Source organism: Arvicola amphibius, chromosome 4, assembly GCF_903992535.2.
Source record: "Arvicola amphibius chromosome 4, mArvAmp1.2, whole genome shotgun sequence".
In the NCBI taxonomy this organism is placed as follows: Eukaryota; Metazoa; Chordata; class Mammalia; order Rodentia; family Cricetidae; genus Arvicola; species Arvicola amphibius.
In genome coordinates this window covers 42,280,318-42,303,692 of record NC_052050.1, presented here as the reverse complement: position 1 = coordinate 42,303,692, position 23,375 = coordinate 42,280,318, and the positions used below count along the sequence as shown (strand labels likewise).

The following is a 23,375-nucleotide window of genomic DNA, read 5'->3' as shown; positions in this document are numbered from 1 at the left end:
AACGGCAACATTTCCCATCCTCCACAGCCTAACACTGAAAAGTACACCTGAACTTTAGTGACCCCTGGGGTTCACATTGCCTTCACACAATCCTACCAGAGGGGCAGCCATTCCCTTACTGTGCAGAAGAGGAACTGAGGCCCAGGATGTCTGAGCTCTCACCAGGGTGCAAGCAAGATGCTCTGGCAGCTTGCGACCCTAGTGACCAGTGAAGAAGTCATGTGCGACAACAGGAAGCTCGTGACCTATCACAGGAATGCTGGAGAACTGCTAACGTGTCCCTAGGGCTGTGTCCTGGCTCAGTGGACCTCAGACATATCTAGTACCACACACACTCAGGTGCTGTCACCACTTAAACTCTGCCCTTTGGGGGACAAAACACATCAGCTGGGCGTGGTGGTGCCTGGTCTCCGTGAGTCTGAGGCTAGCCTGGTCTACACTGGGATCCTAGGCCAGACAACACTACACAATAAGATCCTGCCTTAAAATTTTTTTAAATACACACACACACACACACACACACACACATATGGCTAGAGAGATGACTCTGCAGTTAAGAACAATGGCTGCCCTTCCAGAGGTCCTGAGTTCAATTCCTAGCCACCACATGGTGGCTTACCACCATCTGTAATGAGATCTGGTGCCCTCTTCTGGCCTGAAGGCATACATGCAGACAGAATACTATACATAACAACTATTTTTTAAAAATAATAAAACCGGGTGCCTCCCTTTTCAGCCTCAGGGGGGACGGAGCTGAAGCAGGCAGCTCAGATCTTTTAAACCTTTAAACGAGGCCTGCTTCCATTCATTGGCTCATTTCAGTGCCTTCTCGGAGTGGTGGTGGGAACCAACTGTTTCCAAGAGAAGACATAAAATGTCTGTGAATAATAACCTGGGGAGACTGTGGTAATGGCGGGATTATGCACGGCCTGGGACAGCCCGGGCACACACCTGGAGAAGAAGCTGCAGATTTCTCCTAACTATGCCGGGCTCAGGCTACACTGATACCAGAGGGCCCTTGTGAGCAGAGCCGGAGCAGCCCACGAGGACAGGAGCAACAGGGGACTGTTTAGGGGAGGGGAGGCTGGAATGCAGGAAGCTAGCGGAGGGGCTGGAGCAACACAGATGCCTTCCTGTGTGTGTGGGAGGCCTGTCATACAGGGCCTGTCCTGAAAGCCAACTAGGATTCCTAACAATGGCTGAAGCTTCCTAGGGCAGACTGACCAGAGCAAGTGGGCTCCAAGGCCCGGGAGACTCTGAGAGGGCTCGCTCAGGGCCAAGCCCTACCATACTACTTTTTCAATAGTCACACCAAAGCTGCCTCAGAAACCCCAAAGTCCCATGTCCCAGGGAGCTGGCCAGGCCTGGGAGCACGGGCAGGAACAGAGGCCTGGGGGAGGGAAGCAAGCCTTTCTTACCCAGGCCGGTCACCCTCCGAAGGCAGGTGAGAGCTTGCTGTAGCCGGCTACACTCCTCAGCGCTGGCCCCCCAGCGCCGCAGCATCTCCTTCGCCTTAGACTCGTCCATCTCCAGCAAGTCATCCAGTGTTAGCTCTTGGGGAATCTCCTGGGGGCACAGAAGGGACAGGAAGAAAAGCTGGGGGAGCTGTGAGGGAGTGTCAGCCCTCTGCTCCGCAGGACAGGCCTCCCAGCTGAGTGGCAGGAGCCAGCTGCTAGCTGAGCCCCTGACTAGAAGCCACCAATTGTCAGGAACACAAGCAGAACTCTCACCTCCGCCCTCAGTCTCCCAGAGACAGCAGCTGAAGTGGAGTGCCACCTTTGGGCTGGGGCTAAGGGGAGGAAGAAAGCACCAGAAAGGTCTGGATGGGGACTCGCCACCTCTCCCTCCTCCCCTTAACTCTTTGGTACAGAAAAGTTGGCGACTGTGACACCTTTGGTAGCCCTTCCCAACTTGAATGTGTCTGGATGGTACAAGAGAGATGCCTTGAACAAGGATAACACAATGAAAAGAGCCCTGGCCCAAAACTGCAGAGGAGCTCGCTGACCTGCATTCAAGTCAGTCAAGGTAGGTCGGCCATGGGCCTGCCTGCTAATCCCATCTGTTTGAAAGGCTGAAGCAGGAGCATCCTAAATTCAAAGTCTGCCTGGATTAGAAAGGGAAGTCAAGGCCAGTTAAGACAACTCAAAGACCGTGAAAGCTGAGGCTGTAGGTCAGCTGGCAGAGTGTTGCCTGCCACACACAAAGCCCTGGGTTCTCACCCTGGCACTGCACAAACCAGGCCTGGTGGCACATTCTAGGCCTTTTTTTTTTTTTTTTTGGGAAGGGGGTTTCGAGACAGGGTTTCCCTGTAGCTTTGGAGCCTGTACTGGAACTCGCTCTTGTAGACCAGGCTCGAACTCACAGAGATCTGCCTGCCTCTGCCTCATGAGTGCTGGGATTAAAGGTGTGCGCCACCACTGCCGGGCATATAATTCTAGCTCTTAGGAGGTAGGGGCAGAAGGATCACAAACTCAAGGTCATCCCTGCCTACATAGGAAGTCTGTGGCCAGCCTGGGTTACATAAGACTGTCTTAAAAAGGGGGGTAGGGTTGGGGAAGCAGGGCTGGATGTGTAGCTCAGTGGCAGAGTATTTGCAGCTCGCTGGCTCACAGTACATCTAGAGAATGAGCCTCAAAGGGCTACACTGCTGGACAAAACCCCTTGGGGGGCACCCCAAGATGGAGCGTGCCTTGTCTGTAAACTTGATGACTCAAGTTCAATCTCCGGAACCCAGACAGGAGAGAACTGACTCCACAGTGATGTTCTCTGACCCTGTACATACACATGTAGTGTGTGCTTGTGCACAGACCATACAAGCATTAATACTATAATGAACTTTCTTTAAAAAGCTATTATTGGGCCAGCAAGATGGTTCAGCAGATACGAGTAACTTGAGGTCGAACAGGACATGAGTTTTCTTCTTCTTCTTCTTTTTTTTGTGTGTGTGTGTGGTGTTTTTTTTTTTGTTGTTGTTGTTTTTTGAGACAGGGTTTCTCTGTGTAGCCCCGGCTGCCCTAAAATTCACTTTGTAGACCAGGCTGGCTTCAAACTCACAGAGATCCCTCTGCCTTCCGAGTGCTGGGATCAAAGTGGGCACCACCACATCTGGCTAAGTTTCATTCTTGGATCCCATGAGGTTGCAGGAGAGTGGTCATTTGATTTCTACATGTATGCTGTGCTTTGCCCAAATCTGCAGACACACAGACACACAATCTCCTCGGGGGTGAAGGGGAAAGTGGCTAGACAAGATTGTTGTCCTGTTTGGAGTGAGAGAGGGTCTCACTCTATAGACCAGGCTGGCTTTGAACTCACAAAGATCTACCTGCCAATGTTTCCCAAGTGCTGAGAATACCACTATGCCTGGCTTTAGAAAAGTCTTTGGTCTTGTTTTTAAATATTAATTTTTATTTTTTGTGTGTTTTGGACTGCATGTATGTCTGTACACCACTTGTGAGCAGTGCCCACAGAGGTAAGAAGAGGACACTGGATCCCCCAAAATTGCAGTTACAGACAACTGTGAGCTGCTGAGTGCTGAGAATTGAACCTGGGTCCTCCGGAAAAGCCAGTGAGCCATCTCTGCATCACCCTTAGAAGAGTTTTAAGATGACCCTGTGAGCTTTTTACCTCCTGGTGCCATTCCTGACTACATTATATGGCAGCACTCAAAAGCCCTTCAAAAGCAGAAGGTTTTCTCTGGTTAACCTGAGGAAGTCGATTTAAGAAGAACTCCTGCAGACGCTGGAGATGGAGGGTCACCTGAGAAGGAATTTGGGAGGCCTCTCCAGTGGCCTGTAGGTCGCTGATGCCCAATGAGAAATCAGAAACTCAGGCCTGAATGACATTCCCCCAATACAATGCTTTGGCTAGGTAATTTGATGGAAATGAACTAAAAGGCCTCAGAAGCAGGCTCAGAATCCAGGGCCCTCTCACCTGGTCTTGCTCAGCTGCATTAGCCACCGCTGCCTCTGTCCCACCTAAAACCCCACCATCCGCCACTGGTGACCAGGGACAGAAGCCACCGACCTTCCTCTCCTCTGTAAGATGATGCTGGTCCCTTGGGCTCACTTAAATTCCAAAAAGTATCATTTCACGTGCAGCTGTTTCTGCCTCAGACCATCCACTGCCCTAACTATGAGCAAGGACCTCTCAAAACTGCCCAGACCCCTCCCTCCTCTGCAGAAACAGAAGGTAACTTTAGGATCGTGTGGCCACTGGGGATAATTGGATGGCATCTGTGTGTGTAAATATGTTGTTTTTGTTTGTTTGTTTTGCTTTGTTTTGTTTTAATCCCATTTCACCTTTGCCAGTTCATTCCAAGGGCCTGTGAAAGGAAATTTTCTTCTGTCCCTAAAGTCACCTAAAGAAACTAGATTCTGCTATCAACCTAAATATACTTGGAATGGATCCTTTCCCGTAAGCTTCCAGAAAAGAGGCTAGCTAGCTTGGCTGACATCTTATTTGGCTTTGTAAGAGCCTATGCAAGGAGGGTTGCAACACTGGCCTGGGGCTGGGCCATCATCATTCTCCCTTTACAGAGCTGTGAACTTATACACAGGTGGAACCTGAAGCTGCTAAATGGGACCCAGCATTAGAAAACTCATACAAAGCATGAACACTGAGTTAGACTTGATCTCAAAGCTGGACCTTTTCTCCCACCCACAGACTCTCTCTCTCTCTCTCTCTCTCTCTCTCTCTCTCTCTCTCTCTCTCTGCTCTTACTTTTCCCCCTCTCACTTTCTCTGAGGTGTATTGGGGGGGAGGCTGGGGGTTGAGTAAATAAGCAATTATTGTAAACTAAGGTACAAACAGGTACCGGGAGCCTGTAACCAGCTACATGACTGGACCGGCCATCTGCATCTTCATTGTCTTTCTCGGCCTCCTTGATGCCTTGTAAGACTTTTCACATTTTCAGGAACTGGGATGGCTGCACATCCCCCAGCGTAAGTGGAGAAAGCGGGGAAGTGATTTTCAAGGACTCTGAGGGCAACCTGTATGTATCTAGTTTCTGTGTTTTCTTGGGACAGGGCTACACTGTATCTCTGCTGGAACTCATTTTGTAGCTCAGGGTGGCCTCCCAGCCCCAGGTGACCTTTCAGCTTCAGATTCCCAAGTGCTGGGCTACAGGCCTGTACCACCACACCCAATTCAAATTTTATTTCAAAAGACTGAATTCACTGTCAGGGAATCTACAGTGCTGCAAATCTTAGACTCAAGTGTCAAACTGACCTGCTTTTTTCAAAGTCCGAGTGGGCCACGCCCCTCCTCCCACAGCACCTGAGGCAGGTACATGTGCCTCAGCAGCGGTTTCTCCACTTCCAGGACTCTGGCAAGACTCGCAACACTGTTTACAACAATCCCCACCACAGTGAGAAAGAAACACACAATACCAAGAAACTCTCTGCTGTCAGAAATCCTTCCAGCCCATCACAGGAAAGCCCACAGGAAACCGCTGCCGAGAGCAGCTTAGGGGGTGGTGATTAAAAAAGGAGTTCCCACATGGGAGCTTTGCCCCCTGCCCGCCAGCCTTCCTTTGTTTCCCCAGCAACTGTTCTTCAGTGCAGTGCAGTTGGGCATCCTTCCCCTTCATTCTGCCATGGAAAGAAGCCTGACCAAATTGTTGTGACAGGGACAGGTGACCTTTACCCCCCCACAAATGCACTCAACCAACAGCTGGGTGGGACACAGCACACACCTGTAATCCCGGTTCGGAACGGCATACAGGAGGATCTTAAATTTGAGGCCAGCCAAACCAAGAGACAACTACACAAAGCAACGTTCTACCTTGGATGGGACCTCCTCAGTCAGTCACCCACAGACACCCATGCATGACTACGCACCCACAGGCACGCCCACTGTCAAGAACGCTGACTCAGCAGCGCCTGGTAAAGATGAGAGCCATAGTGGCCATGATGGAGTCAGGCACGGAAGCCCCAACCTCCAGCCTGACTAGAAAGCTAATAGGAAGGGCTCTTTTTCTTTTTATTCTTACCCCCTTTTCATCAACTATTCCCTTTCAATTTCTCAAACAAAACAATTATGTTCATTATGACCTTCCATTTGCCAGTACGATATGCCCACCACCTTGTGTGTGCTGTCTCCCTTTGAGATAACTCAAGAAGTCCATGCCAGTCAGTCTACAAATGAAGAGCTCACACGACTTATATGGCAGCCTGTCAGATGCCAGAGCTCCTGTCACTGTCCCACACTGCCAACTGCTAACCTGAAACTCAGAAGCTCCCATCTCGGGCAGAGGGCTACTTCAAAACAGCCTACGTTCCAACAGAAACACCTAGTAACGTGGAAGGTCCTTTGTTCTTTATCAAAGCAAATAACTTTCCTGGAAAGGGAAAATAATATGCTCAAATCCCTTTCCCTGATACAAAAAAAAAATGTAAAAAGAAAAAAGGATTGTTTTATAGCTTCAAATTTAGCTATAAAGAAAAAGTGTCTCACTGTACTGAAGCCTGCGGATCTGTGCCTCCGTGAATAAGGCAGAAGTGTGGCCTTCCCCTTGCCCCTACTTTTCAGGATTTGATTCAAATCAGTGCTAAAAAATGGGTGAGGTCAAAGTGGGGCAGCAGGGGTGCTGGAGAAGCTCTCATTAGAACCCTTATCTGCTGGAACCGTCCCCGCCCCTCCAGCATGGGCCACTCAGTGTTTCCATCTGGCTTCTAGGGGTGTGAACACACAACCTCACAGGGATGCAACCAGACTGCCTGGCACTCCATCGACATCATCATTCTTGAGTGACAGTTCTTTCCACCACTTACATCTCCTTGGCAGGAGGAGGCAGACAGGGAACTTGGGGAGGGGCAGCCCCAGTCCCCAAGAGTTGCGGCAATGCAACTGTCTCTGTACTTATCTTTTTATGAGAAGATGTTTTCTGCCACAAAAGGGAAGGCTAACCAGAAACCCACCCACTGCTCTCAGTATTATCGGGATGGAGAAAGCCAGGAAAGGCGCCAGAACTTCCGGCATTAAAAAAAAAAAATCAAAACTGGTCTAGGCTTGGTATGGGCTTGGTATGCTATGCCTATCATCTAAAATTTGGGAGGCTAGCTGGGAAGTGGTGGCGCATGTCTTTAATCCCAGCACTTGGGAGGCAGAGGCAGGCGGATCTCTATGAGTTCGAGGCCAGCTTGGTCTACAAGAGCTAGTTCCAGGACAGGCTCCAAGGCTACTCAGAAACCCTGTCTCCAAAAACAAAAACAAAAACAAAAAAAAACAAGGCTAAGGCATGGGGACAGCAGTTCAAGTTAGATGTGGCTACAGAATAAGTCTGAGGCTGCATGGGTTGCCTAAGACCCTGGTTTTTTGTTTGTTTGGTTTGGTTTGATTAATTAATTTACTTTTATTTTATGTTCATTGGTGTTGCGTTCCCTGGAACTGAAATCACAGATAGTTGTGAGCCACCATGTGGGTGCCAGGAATTGAACCTGGGTCCTCTGGAAGAGCAGTCAGTTCTCTGAATCACTGAGCCATCTCTCTGGCCCTCGTTTGTTTGTTTGTTTGTTTGTTTTTTGAGATTTATTTATTTATTATGTATACAGTATTCTCAGTATTCTGTCTGCATGTGTGCCTGCAGGCCAGAAGAGGGCACCAGATCTCATTACAGATGGTTGTGAGCCACCATGTGGTTGCTGGGAATTGAACTCATGACCTTTGGAAGAGTAGGCAGTGCTCTTAACCACTGAGTCATCTCTCCAGCCCCCTCGTTTGTTTGTTTTTAAACAGTAATGACAATCTGAGTTATCTTTGAATGGTTGTTTTTACTTGGTGGCAACTAATCCAGACAGGTTGGTGGACACAGAGCCTGGGGCCTGAGGATGGAGGCAGCTGGAAGAATGTGATCCTTCCCAGTGGGGGATCTGACCACTAAAATCTTCCTTCTGCTGGCACATGCGAGAAACCTGTCTTGAAAAAACTAAAAAACTAAAAAAAAAAAAAAAAAAAGGAAGAAGAGAAGAAGTTCCCCGAGGCAGGCATGAGAGAAGAAAGAGAAGGACTCGGGACTGCCCAACCTCTTCAGGAGATGAGCGTCCCGCGAGCGCACCGCCTGGGAATGGTCCTGGCATCACACCTCAACCCAAACAACTCAAGGCCTCCAGACCTCGCACACAGACGTGTTTCTCCCACCCACCAAGACAGGCACAGCACAGGGAAGTATGCGTAAGGAAACCAGGTCAAACCAGTCATTCCAAGTGCTAGAGAACCAGAAGCAGGTTAGGGGTCAGCCTGCTTCCTGCTGAAGGGGAGCTCACCATATGAGCCACTGGGAAACCCTCGCTGGCTGGAGAGGCCCCCTGGTTGCCCACCTACCTGTAGGTGGTACATCTTTTAGAAGATAGTCATCTAAAAGCTAAGAACAACGCCTGCCCCACTCTGTCATGCCCTAGAGATCTAGAGAAGGGAGGGAGGCTGGCAAGCCGCACCGGTTCTGAAACTGCTGCTCACTCCAGCTGCTGGGCCAGAATCAAATGTGTTAACTAGAAGCTGAGAGAAGCCATATGCCCAGCCACGAACTGACATGCCTTGGGGTTCATACGGAGCATGAGCAGGGCACCAGGAACATGGCCTCCTCGGCTCTGCCATTTTCCCTCAAACCATGACTTATGTTTTCCAGTGAGTGACATTAAGTTATCCTTTCTGGCAATAATGAGGAAGCAGGGCCAGTTGCAAACTGAGGTCATCCCAGCCTGTGACAATTAAGCCACGCTGTTAACAGGAGCCTGCTAGTCTCTGTTCTCTGTAGCCGAAGGCAGGGGAGGGTTTGGCCAAATATGCCCCTGTCCCCGCCTCCGCCCCCAGTCTCCAGCAGCTGGCAGTGGCTGGGGTCATAGGTCACACTGAGTATCAGATGGTATCCTGGGACTTACCAGCAGCCACGGGGCAGCCTGGGTCTATACTTAGAAACCGTGTCGGCTGCCACAGGGAGCCGTCTGCACACATGTGGTCCAGGGGGAGGGCAGTGGTTAGGCCAGAGGCCCTTTTGCCTGGCATGGGCCACATACACACAAATACTCTGTAACTCCAGCCAGAACTGAGGAGGCAGTTGGAGTCAGAGCCTCGTTAGGGTGAGCTCTTAGCGGTTGGGGATAAAAGCAGCTGCAAGGAGCTCCCAGGAGGCCTCCTTCCCACCCACCCGTTTCAGCTCCTCAGCAATGCATGCCAGTTCCTTCCCTGGTACTTTCCACCACTGCCTGGTACAGCTCTGACTCTGAACTGCACCGGTGCCACTGTCCAGCATCAGTGCCACCTACCTGCCTCAGAGCATTGGTCCAGCCTTACTTCCTCACAAGGGCAGAGAAAGGCTCCTCCCACTCTGCCAAGGCTCTCTAACGCATCCCAAGATCAATATGTAAATGAGTAGGTGTGGCCATGTTCAAATGACACCCAGGGACATTAAAACTTGAATTTTATATCAGTTTCATCTGTCACAAAATATTTTGTGCCCCCCACCAGTTAAAAGAAAAACAGTCTTCATTCTTTAAACAATGGTGGGCTACATTTGGCTTGTGGGGTGGGTTTACTCAGCCACTCCATAAACACTTGCCAGCTATGTCGGGCTTCATCTTCTAGAGTCCCTGGGCCTCACTGTCCCTCCCTTCCTGCTTCCCCTTGCACTAGCATCCCTGGTCCTACCCTAGCACAACATCAGTAGGAAGGGGTCATCCAGGCCAGGCGTCAGGCCAGGCCCACACCTGCCACTCAAACCCAGCCCGTGCTCATCAACACCCACGTCATCGGCACCAGTTTCCAGAAACACCTGCTTCGTTGCCAGCTGAAAACAGCCAGACATGGCCATCAGCAGAAAAACACGTGTACCCAAGCTGGCAGGGGACGGTACAGGGTGGGACTAGTTTTTCCCTGACTCCATACCCTCCCTCAATAAAGAGAGGGCTCCTAGCTTAGGCAATAGTGGGAGACCCTGTCTCAATAAATAAACATACTATCCACAAGAGCCCACAGTAAAGCTCAAGTCAAAACTGTCATTGTCTGATCAAGACTCTGGGTTCAGCTTCCCACACAGAACAAAACAGAAGACAAGACGACAGCTGGAAGATCCTTTCTAAAACAGAGGCCAGGCTGCAGGCTGCAGAGCAAGCAGTTCAGGCGCTCACTGTGATGCATTAGATCAGGGTTCAGTTCCAGGTCCTCTGTCTGGCAGCTCACAGCCACACCTGTAACTCCAGCTCCAGGGGCCGCTGATAACTCTGGCCTCTGTAGACACCTGCATTCGTGTGTGTGTGTGTGTGTGTGTGTGTGTGTGTGATGTGTGTGTGCGTGTGTACTTGTGTATCTGTGTGCATGTGCACACACGGCATGTACACAAGCTTAAAATTAATAAAAATAAATCTTAAAAAAATTAAAGACCACTTGAAAGGAAGTCTTGGGGTTAGGGCAGACAGACTGACTACAGCCAAAGAGCTACAGAACCCTTGAGTGACACTTTGCTTCAGCGGGAACTGGCAAATGAGAAACGCCCATCCTGTGCCACACAGGCCCAGACTCAGAGGCCCTTATCTGACCCTGCCCTGCTCTAGGGCACAGCTCCCCAGATCTTCAGGCTTCCCTGGCCTCCTTTGTAGAAGAGGCATGAGGAGGCACCAGTGGGTGACAGCTGGGTGACCAATGACCATAGGATATGCCATCACACCCAGCCACTTCTTGAAGCAAATGGGGAGCTGTGACAACAGGCCTAAACTGGGACTGCCCCAGTAGTTCAGGGTGCCATAAAGGGCTAGAGATAATCTGAGACATTTCCTAGGGACAACCCAGTCCTCCTAAGGGACAGCCAACTCCTTGAAAGAGCACAAGGACATGGCCATGCCTCCAGCCATCTTTACTGTTTGCTGTCCCTGATATCTTCCCTACCCAAGTTCCTTCCCACATCTTCTCTGTACCAAGGACTACACCCAGAATTTTGCATACGCTAAGCAAGCACTTTACCTGTAACTTCTAGCCCCAGTCCCAATTTTCCCACTCTTCCTACCTACATCTGCCTCCTCCGGGTTTGTAGGACGAGAACTCTGAGTACAGGTGGCGAATCCTGCCACACCAGCATGTACCCAGTGTGCCAAGTGTATCACAGCTGCACGCCTGACCCCCAGCTTCAGTCCTGCAGGACCAGGAGCCTGATCCCAGACCCCTCTAGCAGAGCGCCACATCAGCGGCCATCACAGGAGGTTTGTCTTCTGGGTAGTTTGTCCGTCTGTCTTGGCAGGGAAAGAAGTAGGCTGGTGGCAGGAGCCCAGGGCTGGAGATCTGAGAAGCAGACTCTGTCGCAGACAAGGGATGCATTGTTTCCAGCTCCCCATAGGGTGCCCAAACACGAGGCACTGGAGAGCTCTCATGAGACCATGGGGCAGGCAGTTCTCTCTGTCGTTTTCCAGGGCCACTGAATACTAACAGCTTCACAGCAACACTGAGCCCCAAAGCTATGGAAGCCCAACAGAGCTTCTGAGACGATGGCTAGGACCCGAGCCAGGGGACTATCACCATAGCTACCTGGTTCAGAGGACATGAAAGGAGCCGATGGATACCCAAGAAAATGAGGAGAAACCCATCTCCTGCCAAAGTCAGAGGCAGACTCCAAAGGGACTTTAGAGATAATCTAGCGCAATAGCGAATTTACAGAGGGGAAAACAAAACGCAGGACCTAGGGAGGAGGAAGCCTGCTCTTGTCATCCAAATAACAGCACTGGGGCAAGGCCCTGGCTACCAGTACCCCACAGAAACCAATGCCATTAGGCTGGGCCTCAGGGAGGTCCCCGGCTTCTATGGCAGCTGCACCCTGTTCATGCATTAACTGGGGACTGCAAGAGAACGAAGAAACTAGAGACGGAAACAGACAGGAAAACTGGGGTTGGGTGGCCCTGGTTCTTGGATGGAGGAACTGCAGCACCCTGGAAGATCACTGTGATTATTCCATACAGCTGGACAGGCAGGAGTGTCACTGCATACAGCTGGACAGGGAGGAGTGTCACTGCACACAGCTGGACATGGAGGAGTGTCACTGCACACAGCTGGACAGGGAGGAGTGTCACTGCACACAGCTGGACAGGGAGGGGTGTCACAGCATACAGCTGGACAGGCAGGGGTGTCATTGCACACAGCTGGACAGGCAGGGGTGTCACTGCACACAGCTGGACAGGGAGGAGTGTCACTGCACACAGCTGGACAGGGAGGAGTGTCACAGCATACAGCTGGACAGGCAGGGGTGTCACTGCACACAGCTGGACAGGGAGGAGTGTCACTGCACAAAGCTGGACATGGAGTGTCACTGCACACAGCTGGACAGGGAGGAGTGTCACTGCACACAGCTGGACAGGGAGGAGCGTCACTGCACACAGCTGGACAGGGAGGAGTGTCACTACATACAGCTGGACATGGAGGAGTGTCACTGCACACAGCTGGACATGGAGGAGTGTCACTGCACACAGCTGGACATGGAGGAGTGTCACTGCATACAGCTGGACATGGAGGAGCGTCACTGCACACAGCTGGGCAGGCAGGAGTGTCACTGCACACAGCTGGGCAGGCAGGAGTGTCACTGCACACAGCTGGACAGGGAGGCAGGACTTAGGGTGCACCGTCTGATCGAGAGACAACAGCTCTAGCTAATCTTGGCTGAAGTGGAGTCTGCTGGGGAGCAGACTTAAGGCAGTAAACATGGGGGAGAAGGTATGGAAGACATTTTCTGTACACGCTGTTAACACCCACAAGGAAGGGTTTGCCATTTTCCTTTGAACCTCTCCCTGTGGGGAAGGCTTTCCCATCTTCCAAGAACCCCTGAGGCTCTGGGATCCTTGAATGGCTGTGCCCATATCAACAGCATACAATCACTCAGCGCTTCACCCCTGCTCCCGGCAAGCCCAAGCCCTCCCTACCCAGGTGTCAAGGCCCTGGTCCTTCCAGATCTGAGCTGGTGGAACACAGACACTGAGGGGAAGTCCCTTGCCTCTGCCATGAGCCTCACTTCCAAAGTAGTGCCAAACCACATGGTGGACTCGTGAGACAAGAGCCCTATGCAATACAAGGCAATCAGTCCTGGGATGTCGCTCCAGGTCCTGCCAAGTTCCTAACACAGATGATGGCAAGAGAGAACAAATCTATCCCACCCAATCCACCCCTGCTTTGGAGACAGGCACACTTTTCATTACAACAGGAAGATGGAAATCTCAAAGTGTCAGCTATACCCAGCACCTGGCTTCTTTGACAAGGCCCAGGGTCTAGAGGGCCCAGGACCCACTGATTCCTGCTCAGTTTCTCAACACGCTTCCCCCTTTCCGACCAGTTTAACCATAAAATAAACAGTTATGGGCGCTGCCACCACTCAATAAGCAGCCCAGGCATAAATGCTTGCTAGCTATGGAAACCGAGACTCCAGATGATTTAGTTAATCATCTTGGGCCACAGCAAGTAGGTGCTGGCCTTGGCCCCATTTCTCTCCAGTCAATACTGCTATTCTGTGTGGTTCGGCTTCCCTGTCCTGACGACCAGAAGCTTCAGGGACAGGCTCAATCCCTCACAGCAGTCACAGGTCAGCTCCTGTGGACAGCAGGCTCAAAGCACAAAAGCAGCCAACCCTTTCATTATAAAGATGGAGACAATTAGCTTCCAAGATTCAGATGGCTCTAGCTATTCTCTGTGACAATAAAGGGAGGGAATATTAAATGACAGTACCTCCCCTAAAGTGCGCACTCTTCTGATATGTTCTATAACCAGTTGGCAAAGCGAGGACTCAAGAGTCCAACCAAAGGGACCCGTCCTGAGGACCCACGAAAAGGCATTGCACTGCCTACCTCACAGCTCCTATTTGGTGCAGACTGGCTTGAGCCTTGGGCTCCTCTCGGCAAGGTGGGTGGCGGGGCTTCTGGGTCCCTTGCAGCCTTTGTCATTACCCAGTTCCACAGGCAATGCATGGTGAGGGGGCCCGAGGTCGGCAGCCCTGGGCCCCGGCGCACTGTCCCATGGAAGAACAAGGCAGGGAGAGGGGTTTCTGTTTTCATTCCTAGCGAACAGTCACTGTGGCCAAAAATAGTTTGTGCCTGGGAGCTGGGGAGTCAGCACATACTTCCCAGAGCAGGTGCTGGGCTGCCTCACAGCAGGGGTGGGGACCCAGGCTGCCAGGACCCAGTTTTCTCTGCCTCACTGCCTCCAAAAGGCTACAACTGAGTCAGGAGGGAGCACTGTTCATCGCTCACCTCCCATGAGTCACTGGGGGCTCTCCACCTCCACGTGAACCACAGCTACCCTCCAGACCCCATCTGGGACATCCAGACCCCATCTGGGACACACAAGCGCCTTAAGAGTTACAGCACACCCTGGACAGCAGACAAGATAGCAGCGCAGTAGCAAGTGCAGCTGTCACACTGCTGGAAGTGACCCCAGGACCAGTGACCCCTCCTCTCTCAGAATAAGAAAATAACGAGAAGGAAGTCAGGGTGGACAGCCAGTGTCTGGGGGCAATTTCATTTTCTTTTTGAAGTTTTTCTGTACTTTCTAGTTTTCGTACAATGAACACTTACAGTTAGATTTGGGGAAAGCAATAAATAACTGTTTTTTAAAATAAATAAAATTAAGGGTACTAGGGAGATGGATTAGTTGGTGAAGTGCTTGCCACACAGGCAAAGACCCAAGTTCAGACCCTTAGAGCAAGTAAAGGAAGCCAGGCGAGGTGGCCCATATCTGTAACCTCAGGATTGGGGAGGTGGAGACTGGAAGATTTCCCCAGGCTTGCTGGCCAGCCATTCCAGCCAGTCGGTGAGTTCCAGGCTCAGAGAGACCCTGTCTCCAAAAACAATGCAACAAGCAATCGAGGAAGGTACTGATGCTGACTTCTGGCCTCCACATATGCATGCGTGCACACACAGATGAACACATGCACACGCTATAAACACACTCAATAACTGTAAAGACCTCAGGCATTAAAGAGGGAAAGATGTAACAAGGGCCCATCCATGAGAACTGAGAGAGAAAATAACAAAGAAGAGAAAGAGTCTTGAGTCCCAGTTTTGCAGCCAGACTTCCTGAAGACTCTGCCACTTCCCAGCTTTGTGGCCGCGAGTAGGTGACATGTCATTTAGGTTTTTCTCCTTTTGCTGCACCCTGAGCATTACAGCAAGCTTTCTTGAAGATGACTGGGAGGAACAGATGGGACATCTAGGTACAGCTCAATCAGTCCCAAATACAAAGTGAGTCCTTGAAAAATCATTACAACCTAAATTCACATGGGCACTAAACAACCTTAAAAGAAAGGAGCCTAAGCTGGGTGGTGGCGGCACATGCCTTTAATCCCAGCACTCAGGAGGCAGAGGCAAGTGGATCTCTGTGAGTTCGAGGCCAACCTAGTCTACAAGAGCTAGTTCTAGGACTTCCTCCAAAGCTACAGAGAAACCCTGTCTTGAAAAAACAAACAGAGAGATCTGCCAAGAAGGAAACAGCCATATTTGCTGTGTTTGTCCGGGAAGCAGTAAGACCATCAGGCTGACCATTAGTAAACAGAACTATTATCCCTCCCTAGACTTTGCCCACTTTGAACATGAACACACAAATGAGCACTGAAGAGCAGGGAAAAATCTAACCTGGGTACTGCAGTGGAAACCTATAACCGCAGTACTTGGGGTATGGAAGCATGAAGGTCACAAGATCAACACAGTGAGCTCAAGGCCAGCCTGGGATCACCATATGCTGTCACAGAACTGGGGGGGTAGGGAGTAGAGTGGGGCTAACCCCGAGAAACAGTGATTATCTGTGAATGTGATTGTAGGTCTTACTTTCTTTGCTCATCTGTATTTTTTTTAAAGATTTATTTATTTATTATGTATACAGTAGTCTCAGTATTCTGTCTGCATGTATGCCTGCATGCCAGAAGAGGGCACCAGATCTCATTACAGATGATTGTGAGCCACCATGTAGTTGCTGGGAATTGAACTCAGGACCTTTGGAAGAGCAGTCAATACTCTTAAGTGCTGAGCCATCTCTCCAGCCCACTCATCTGTATTTTTTTTTAAAAAAAGTATTTATTACTTTCTTAGAGAAATGTCAATTAAAAAAACAAAACCCAACAGCAACAGAAGAGTTGCCTTACCAGTTATATTCTGGGACATGGTCCCAGCAGAGCCACAGGGGAGCTGAGAAGCCCTACTAAGGCATCTCTGAGCTAGAGGCCTGTGGCTCCTCTGTGAGCACAGGACTCCTGTCTGCTGATGGCCACATGACCCTCAGGTGACCCTCTCCTATGGCGGAGAGGGGCGCAGATGCTATAAGAGCTACAACAGTAACTGTTATCCCACCAGGATGAGGTCACAGCCTTCTGTCCTGACGCTGGCAGAGCTTTAGGGAAGTCCTCTGGAAACCCGACCACCATGTGACGTACCGAAGATCACCACATGGATCTCTACCTTCTTCTTCCTCTGAAATATTGAGACACCCAGGCAAGACTTGAATTTGCTATCCTCCTGCCTCAGCTTCCTGGGCAGCAAATACTGCTAAGCTGCACCACCATGCCCTGGTCAGGAACCTGTTTCTGAATGCTGATGGCCCTTCAGGCTGCTTCACCCAGGCTGAGCCCTTCTTATCCTGTTACTGATTGCAGTATGTGACCATGTGACCAAAGCAGATCCAATCAGAGCCCCCCCCCCCCCCCCCGAGGTTTGGCAGCTACAGTTCCAAGGGAAGAGGCCCTTCTGACAGGCAGCATGGCAGTGGGAAGGGCTGAGGCTGAGCTGCCCAAGTCCTACAAGCCTGCCACCCAGGGCTGCCCATCCAGGAGGCTCCACCGGGGGCTGCCCATCCAGGAGGCTCCACCCGGGGCTGCCCATCCAGGAGGCTCCACCCGGGGCTGCCCATCCAGGAGGCATCAGTCTCTGTACACAGACTTGCCCAGGCTTGAGAGTGAAGTCTACCGGTAGCTTCGTTTACTACAGAAAAGTCACAGCTGGAGGGAGGAGCACACACCAGCTTTACTTGGTAAGTACTTACGATGGCCCTGTTTCTAAACGTTTGGTCAGCAAGAGGCATAATGACAACAGAATTACAGGTGTATGAGACACCTGCCTTGAGCTGTCTTCTTTACCGCTCTGAAATCTGGACAATGAGATGCTCCTCAGAACAGGGGCTGAATGTGTTTGGGGTGGCATGTCTCATGAGGATTCTAGGTGTCACACAAAGAGACAGGCTGTGCAGACATTAAGAAATTGCTCCACCTACAGAAGGAAGTAAACTACAGGATAGGACACCAGCACTTGAGATACTTTGGCCATGGTATGAGAATGAGTGACGGCAGATACCCGAAGACAGCACTGCTTGGAGGATGCACTGGATAAGGCAAAGAGGAAGGCCCAAAAAACACTGGACAGACAGCATAAAGGAAGACTGTGGAATCTTGGATATGACACAAGCATCTGGGACTGCCCAGGACAGGAACAACTGGAGAACCATAAACAGGCTGTCCATGCATGCTTAAGCATTGCCGGGGCATAAATGATGATGGTTTTCTATCTAGCCATCCTTCTTTCAACCAATCAACAAAGAGCTGTGTGCGCTGGGACTTTCCTGAGCACTGGGGTTATTAGTGTGAGCACGATAGACTCTTTCCCAGCAAGAACCAAGATAAAGAACAAATTCAAAACTAACTAAAATGTGTAAGGGAAATTTGTAAGCGCTAGAAGGGAAACAGCGCTGAGTGAGACAGTGGTGGGTACAAGGGGCATCTGATTAGACAGGGTAGCTTCGCTAGGGCCCTGCAGAGGACGAGGAGGCACCAGGCTGAGGACAAGAACCACACGGGCAGAAGAAATGAATATACAAGGACCTGTGGCTGCAACAGGAAATAAATAAATAGCCTGCCGTGTTCCAAGGCCTGGGCAGAGGGAGAAGGAGACATACACTGAGTACTTCAGGGTCTGCAAGGGGATGGTGACAAGGCTGGGTTTTATGCTGAGTGTGACCGGGTATCGGTGAAGGACTGATCTCGGAAAAGCCAGATTTGTGGATATGCAAAGCAGAACCGGGCCAAGTCTCATGAACGATGATGCGAAGGGAAGGGAAAGTGGACACGGGAGTGACTCCGGAGGTGTGCTGCCAGTCGAAGAGGCACAGACGGATCCGGGACACACATGGAAACAGCCGGAGGGATCTGGAAACTGAGTGTGGGGGCTAAGGAGGAGAAAATACCAGACATGACTCTACACTTCTCGCTAGAACAGCTAGCAGACAAGAAAAGAGGCGCAGAGAAGTTAAGGGACTTGTCCAAGCACACGGCTGGCGGACAGCAAGCAGGATTCTCTCTGCCTCCCTGGCAGGCCTTGGTTCGTCTATCTAGAGGTCACACTCTCAACAGCCTTCCTTTCCAAGCCTCCTGCTTGCTCAAAGTAGGCAAAGCTTTAGGAGCAAGGGACCCTAGAACTTACCTGATACAAGTTGTTAAAAAGAAGGGTGACAGACTAAGAATAGATGGCTCAGTGGTTAGGAGTGTTTGTACAAGGATGAGGACCCAAGTTCAAATCCCCAGAATACACATAAAAAACTCAGTGTGGCTACGTGCATACCATGTACCTTAGTACTGTGGGAGCAGAGACAGGGTAGTTGTTGGGGGTTGCAGGCTACTAGCCAAGTTCCCAGGTCAGCAAGAGACCCTGTCTCTAAGGAATAAGGTGGAGAGTGACAGAGAAGGACACCCAACATCCTCCTCTGCCTCCACATGTGCACACACCTGCATGTACACATGTACACACTCTACACGTTTCGTTTTATGGTAACTGAGGCAGGGCAGTATTGACACAAACCTCTCCCTATGCAATCTGGGTCATCAGTCTCTTTTAGAGCAATCCCGTCTTCACGGTGGCCCTCCCAGGGGAGGAAGGAGCACGCATGCAAGCTAGCAGCTAAACCACGGGCCACAGCATGAGCTGTTGTTCAAGTCCAGCCTGGAGACTGAAGACACAAGAGCCTCGAAATAGCTGTTATGATGACTGGTGAATTCAAGGCCTCCCCAGAGACTGCTGGCATGCCACCTTCACTGGTTCAGATGACAGAGCTCCTATGGCATCTCAGCCCGAGGGGCAGAAGAGCTATGGATGATATGTGAACTAGAGCATCCAGAAAGCATACTAGTGTGCAGACACTGGGGACAGAGCCGGGATTGAAGCAGCCGGATCTCTGTCCTCATGGCACATCCAGTCTGGTCACTTTGGGCTGTACGCAATAACCTGCAACTCCAGAGAGCTAGGAGATGGACTTGTAGTCCAAAGCACCACACAACACAGGTGTATAAGGTACGCTCTCACCTGTGGCTCTTTACAGACTGTCAGAGCCCAGTGGCAACCCTGCCCTAGACGCTTAAAAGATACCTTGGTCCAGAATCAGAAAAAAAAAAAAAGATGCATTATTCTATCAACCGGAAAATGGCATATACCTAGAATGGGGCCCAGTGTACAACCATGGCTACACACGCGCTCACTGAGAGAGTGAATTAACTAGTGAAAAGAGGGAGGTGTAGCCCTGCACTCGGGACCTGGGGCCTCAGCCACTCCCTCTGCACCTTGGCTATTTGTAACCAGTGTATACCTCAGGGCATGCTATCTTACTCATCAATGAATCCCTGAGATAATTCATTTGGGTACCTAGCAAAGAATGGATGACTGACGACGTGAAGAAGAGAAGGGACATAAAGAAGAGAAGGAAGAAGGTGGGGAGAGAAGAGAAAGCGAAGGAAGGGAGGAACGAGAGGGAAAGGCAGCCAACTCTGTCACCCCACCACAGGCAGTGACACTGAACTGGTGCCTGGGGTGGGGTGGAGCCCGTGGCGTTGGATCACAACACGCTGAGTTTAAATTAAACACTGACCTTGCCATCAGCTAAGTCAGTGCACAGTTCTGACAAGTCACTGGATTTCTCTGAGCTTCAGTTTGCTAAGCCAGAAACGAGGGCCCTTTCCCCTTCCCCAGGCATAAACATCACACAGGATTGTTGTTATGCCCATGTTCTTATTAAGCTTATCATGGCTGGCTGAGTCCTCCATTTGTGACAGGCATGCATGGGTGTGCATACCTCTCTCTCACACACACGCACACTCCCCTACATTAACACTAGCCTGTCATTTGTATCTTCCCTGCCACACACCAACTCCAGCTCTCTCTGGTCAGATGTGACAGACAGAAGCATGCTGGCCCACCACTGGCCTCTCTGCTGGTACATCCTAAACAGGGAGAGCTCTGGTCCAGCATAAGAAGCTGTTCCTGAGATCCAACATCCATAATGAGAACTGCCATCCAACACCGCAATCTCACTTCCTCTGGTGCAGTGGGCCTGCTTCCTGGGAAGGTTCCCAGTTGCTGGGGCCAGGCCTCTGGTGGGTAAGCAGGGCTGACAGGAAAAGAGGCTGGGAAAAGAGCCACAGGACTCATTCTGTTGATCTATACCTCAGGGGCCAAATGCCAATGTGCTTTTTCTCTTTTTCCCCGTTTGCTTCGTAGAGAACCCTCCTATCTTTGGAGCCACACACAGCCACACATAGGCACAGCCACACATAGGCACAGCCACTCCCAGCCTGTGGGAGGCCAGGACGGTGGCAGTAGTCAGGCGCTCATCCCCAGAGAAGACCTCTGCTGATCTAGAGTTGGGAGGACAGAAGAAAGGGAAAAGAGAATCCTGCCTATCTGGCCCACAACACAGAGCCCTTTACCAGACCCATAGGCTCAGAAGTGCCAGTCGTAAGAGCTTACGCGGGAACAGACATACAGCAGCAGGCTCTGTGTTAGACCCCACGTTCTAGGCAGCATCCGCCTCTGCCTGTTAAAACTGGTCCCAGCCGGCCCTTCCCACTTCCTTTAACAACTTCCAACAGGGAAATTGCTGAGGGGAAAAAATGGCTGCTGGCCAGCCGGCTCTGAAATCATTTCCCCAGTGGCAGCCAGAAACCAAAGCTGTGATGTTTAGATTTAACCTGTGGGGCAGAGGTGGCTGGGAATGGTTAGTGTGGGAGCCAGCGGGAGGGGCCTTGCCTCTGAACTGGCCCCCAGATCTCCTTCCCATCCCCGTGACTTTTCTCCGGGCCATGGGGCCCCCAGCAGGTTGCTGCCTTTCTCGCTTGCTTCTCTCTAGCAAGCCCATGGTGAATGAACTTTGCCTGCTAATCAGTGGGAGCTTTATTTTCCTTAAAACAACTCCAATATTCAGCCTTCCCCACTTGCTTTCTCACATGCTTCAATTACCCCGCCCCCTCCAGTCAAACCCACACAGGCAGAGTTCCTGAACTGGCCCGGTTTCCTCAGCAGCCCCCTCCCAGACTTCTCTCCAGTATATCCTACGATCACAGTTCTGGCTTTTCCATCCACAGGGTTCCCACAGACACTCCTCCCTTGTCTGGGTGCTCTTCCTGCCCTAGTTAGGGGCTGGTATGGTCTGATGTCTTCCCCGGAGTGATCTTTCCTTGACTGTCTGGGAGGAGTCTGTCTGCTGGCCTTAGACATGCCACGCTGGCTCCCATCAGAGCATCTCAGGTCAGTTCTCAATCTGTGTTTTACCCTAGCCCAGGGCTCACGGGGCAGAGAGTGTCAGAGCATTCAAGCTCGCAGGGGTGCCCTTAGGCAGAGTCGGGACCCGCACAGCTCAGACGCAGAAACAACACAACATCCACATAATTTAAAACTCATGTTGATAGAGAACCAGGCAGAGTTCAAGTTGTCAGTGTATCTAATACATCATTTCCTGGGCTTACCACACCGCGGAGCGGGGGAGGGAGTAGAGCATTTCCACCACCGAGGTCCCACTAGGCAAAAAGTCTGCCCTGGGTCTGAACTGGGCATCCACAGGTGTGGGGAGAGAAGAGCCACAGTAGGCTCTGAGCTGTGGAGGGCTGGGATTCACTCAGGTGACCCAAGCTAGAGTCATCTGAGAGGAGGGAGCCTCAGCTGAGAAAATGCCTCCAAACGACTGGGCTATAGGCAGGACTGTAGGCCATTTTCTTAATTAATGATTGATGTGGGAGAGCTCAGCTCACTGCGGGCAGTGCCACACCCCTGGGCAGATGGTCCTGGGCATGAATAGGAAAGCAGGCTGAGCAAGTCATGGGGAGCAAGTCAGAAGCAGCATCCTCCAGGGCCTCTGTACCAGCTCTTTCAGGTTCCCTCCCTGACTTCTTTAGTGATGAACAGTGCTGTGGAAGTGTAGCCTAAATAAATCCTTTCCTCTCCAAGTTGCTTTTGGTCATGGTGCTTCATCACCGCAATAGCAATCCCAGCTAAGACAAGTAAGGGCAAAGGAAGTGTGGTCCCCTCCGCTTACCAAGAGCCTGGAAGTGTAGCCGTCACTCCATAATCATGTTAACTAGCTAAGTAATTCTTTTGAGGCAATGTCTTGCTATGCAATCCAGGTTACCGGCAAACTATGTAGCCCAGGCTAGACCCAAACACATGACCTTCCTACATCATCATCCTGAATGCTGGGATTAAGGGTGTGTGCCACCACACGGGCCTGGTTTGAAGGTCCTCCTCCTTCAGCTACCAGGCACCATTGCCTGGAAAGTGACCATAAGCACTGTCCAGTCCTGGTGCATAAAGCTGAGGTGATGGTTAGCCAGCCCTAGGAAGGCGATGTTGTAAAGGAGAGCCTATCTTCATACATACATGCATACATACATACATGCATATGTCTTCCTCAGCCATGAAGCTGTGAAGAGCCAAGGTCAGCACAGCATTCAAGAGGTGGAAGGGACAAATCCCACCACAAAAGGACCACTCCCCATTACACACAGAGGCTTCAGGAGCAGCCCTAAGACACATCATCCTGGGGTGAGATGTCAAGGCTGGACCCTTAAGCTGCCAGGCATCCTGTATCTGGTATGCAGAGATGGAGAGATACTGAGAGGAACCCAACACCTCCAACCTCTGTCCCCACTGATGCCAGGCACTCTGGGGCTAGTATATGGCTTCTGTGGGCACAGGTTCTCAGCCATGTAAGCAAGTAGTCCCATCCAAACACAGTCATTCATAACAAGATTCCTCTCTCTCTCCCTCCCTCCCTCCCTCCCTCCCTCCCTCCCTCCCTCCCTCCCTTCCTTCCAGAGTTGAATATATAACCCAAGGGCTCAGTGTGTGTGTGTGTAGGGATGGGGCTTTGTGGGGGGGTCTTTCTTTACAACTCCCTGATGTGGGATTCCTCTTTGTATGCTGTAAATACCACTGGTGAATAAAGAAACTGTCTTGGGCCTGCACAGGGAATAGAGGTAGGAGGGGAAAACTAAACTGAATGCTGGAGGAAGAAGGCAGAGTCAAGGAGAAGCCGTGTAGCCCCACTGGAGACAGATGCTGGAACTTTAGCCGGTAAGACACAGCCATGTGGCAATACACAGATTAATAGAAATGGGTTAA

General features: G+C 51.0%; 1 protein-coding gene across 5 annotated transcripts in view; it reads right to left on the bottom strand.

Moving 5' to 3' along the window:
• Ksr1 (kinase suppressor of ras 1) overlaps positions 1-23,375 on the bottom strand; it is a 142,577-nt gene that overhangs the window by 41,015 nt on the left and 78,187 nt on the right. For all 5 annotated transcript variants that reach the window (XM_038328671.1, XM_038328674.1, XM_038328672.1 and 2 more), the window contains exon 3: positions 1,419-1,566. In XM_038328671.1, the coding sequence (XP_038184599.1) occupies positions 1,419-1,566 (148 nt within the window). The remainder of the gene's footprint in view (positions 1-1,418; positions 1,567-23,375) is intronic.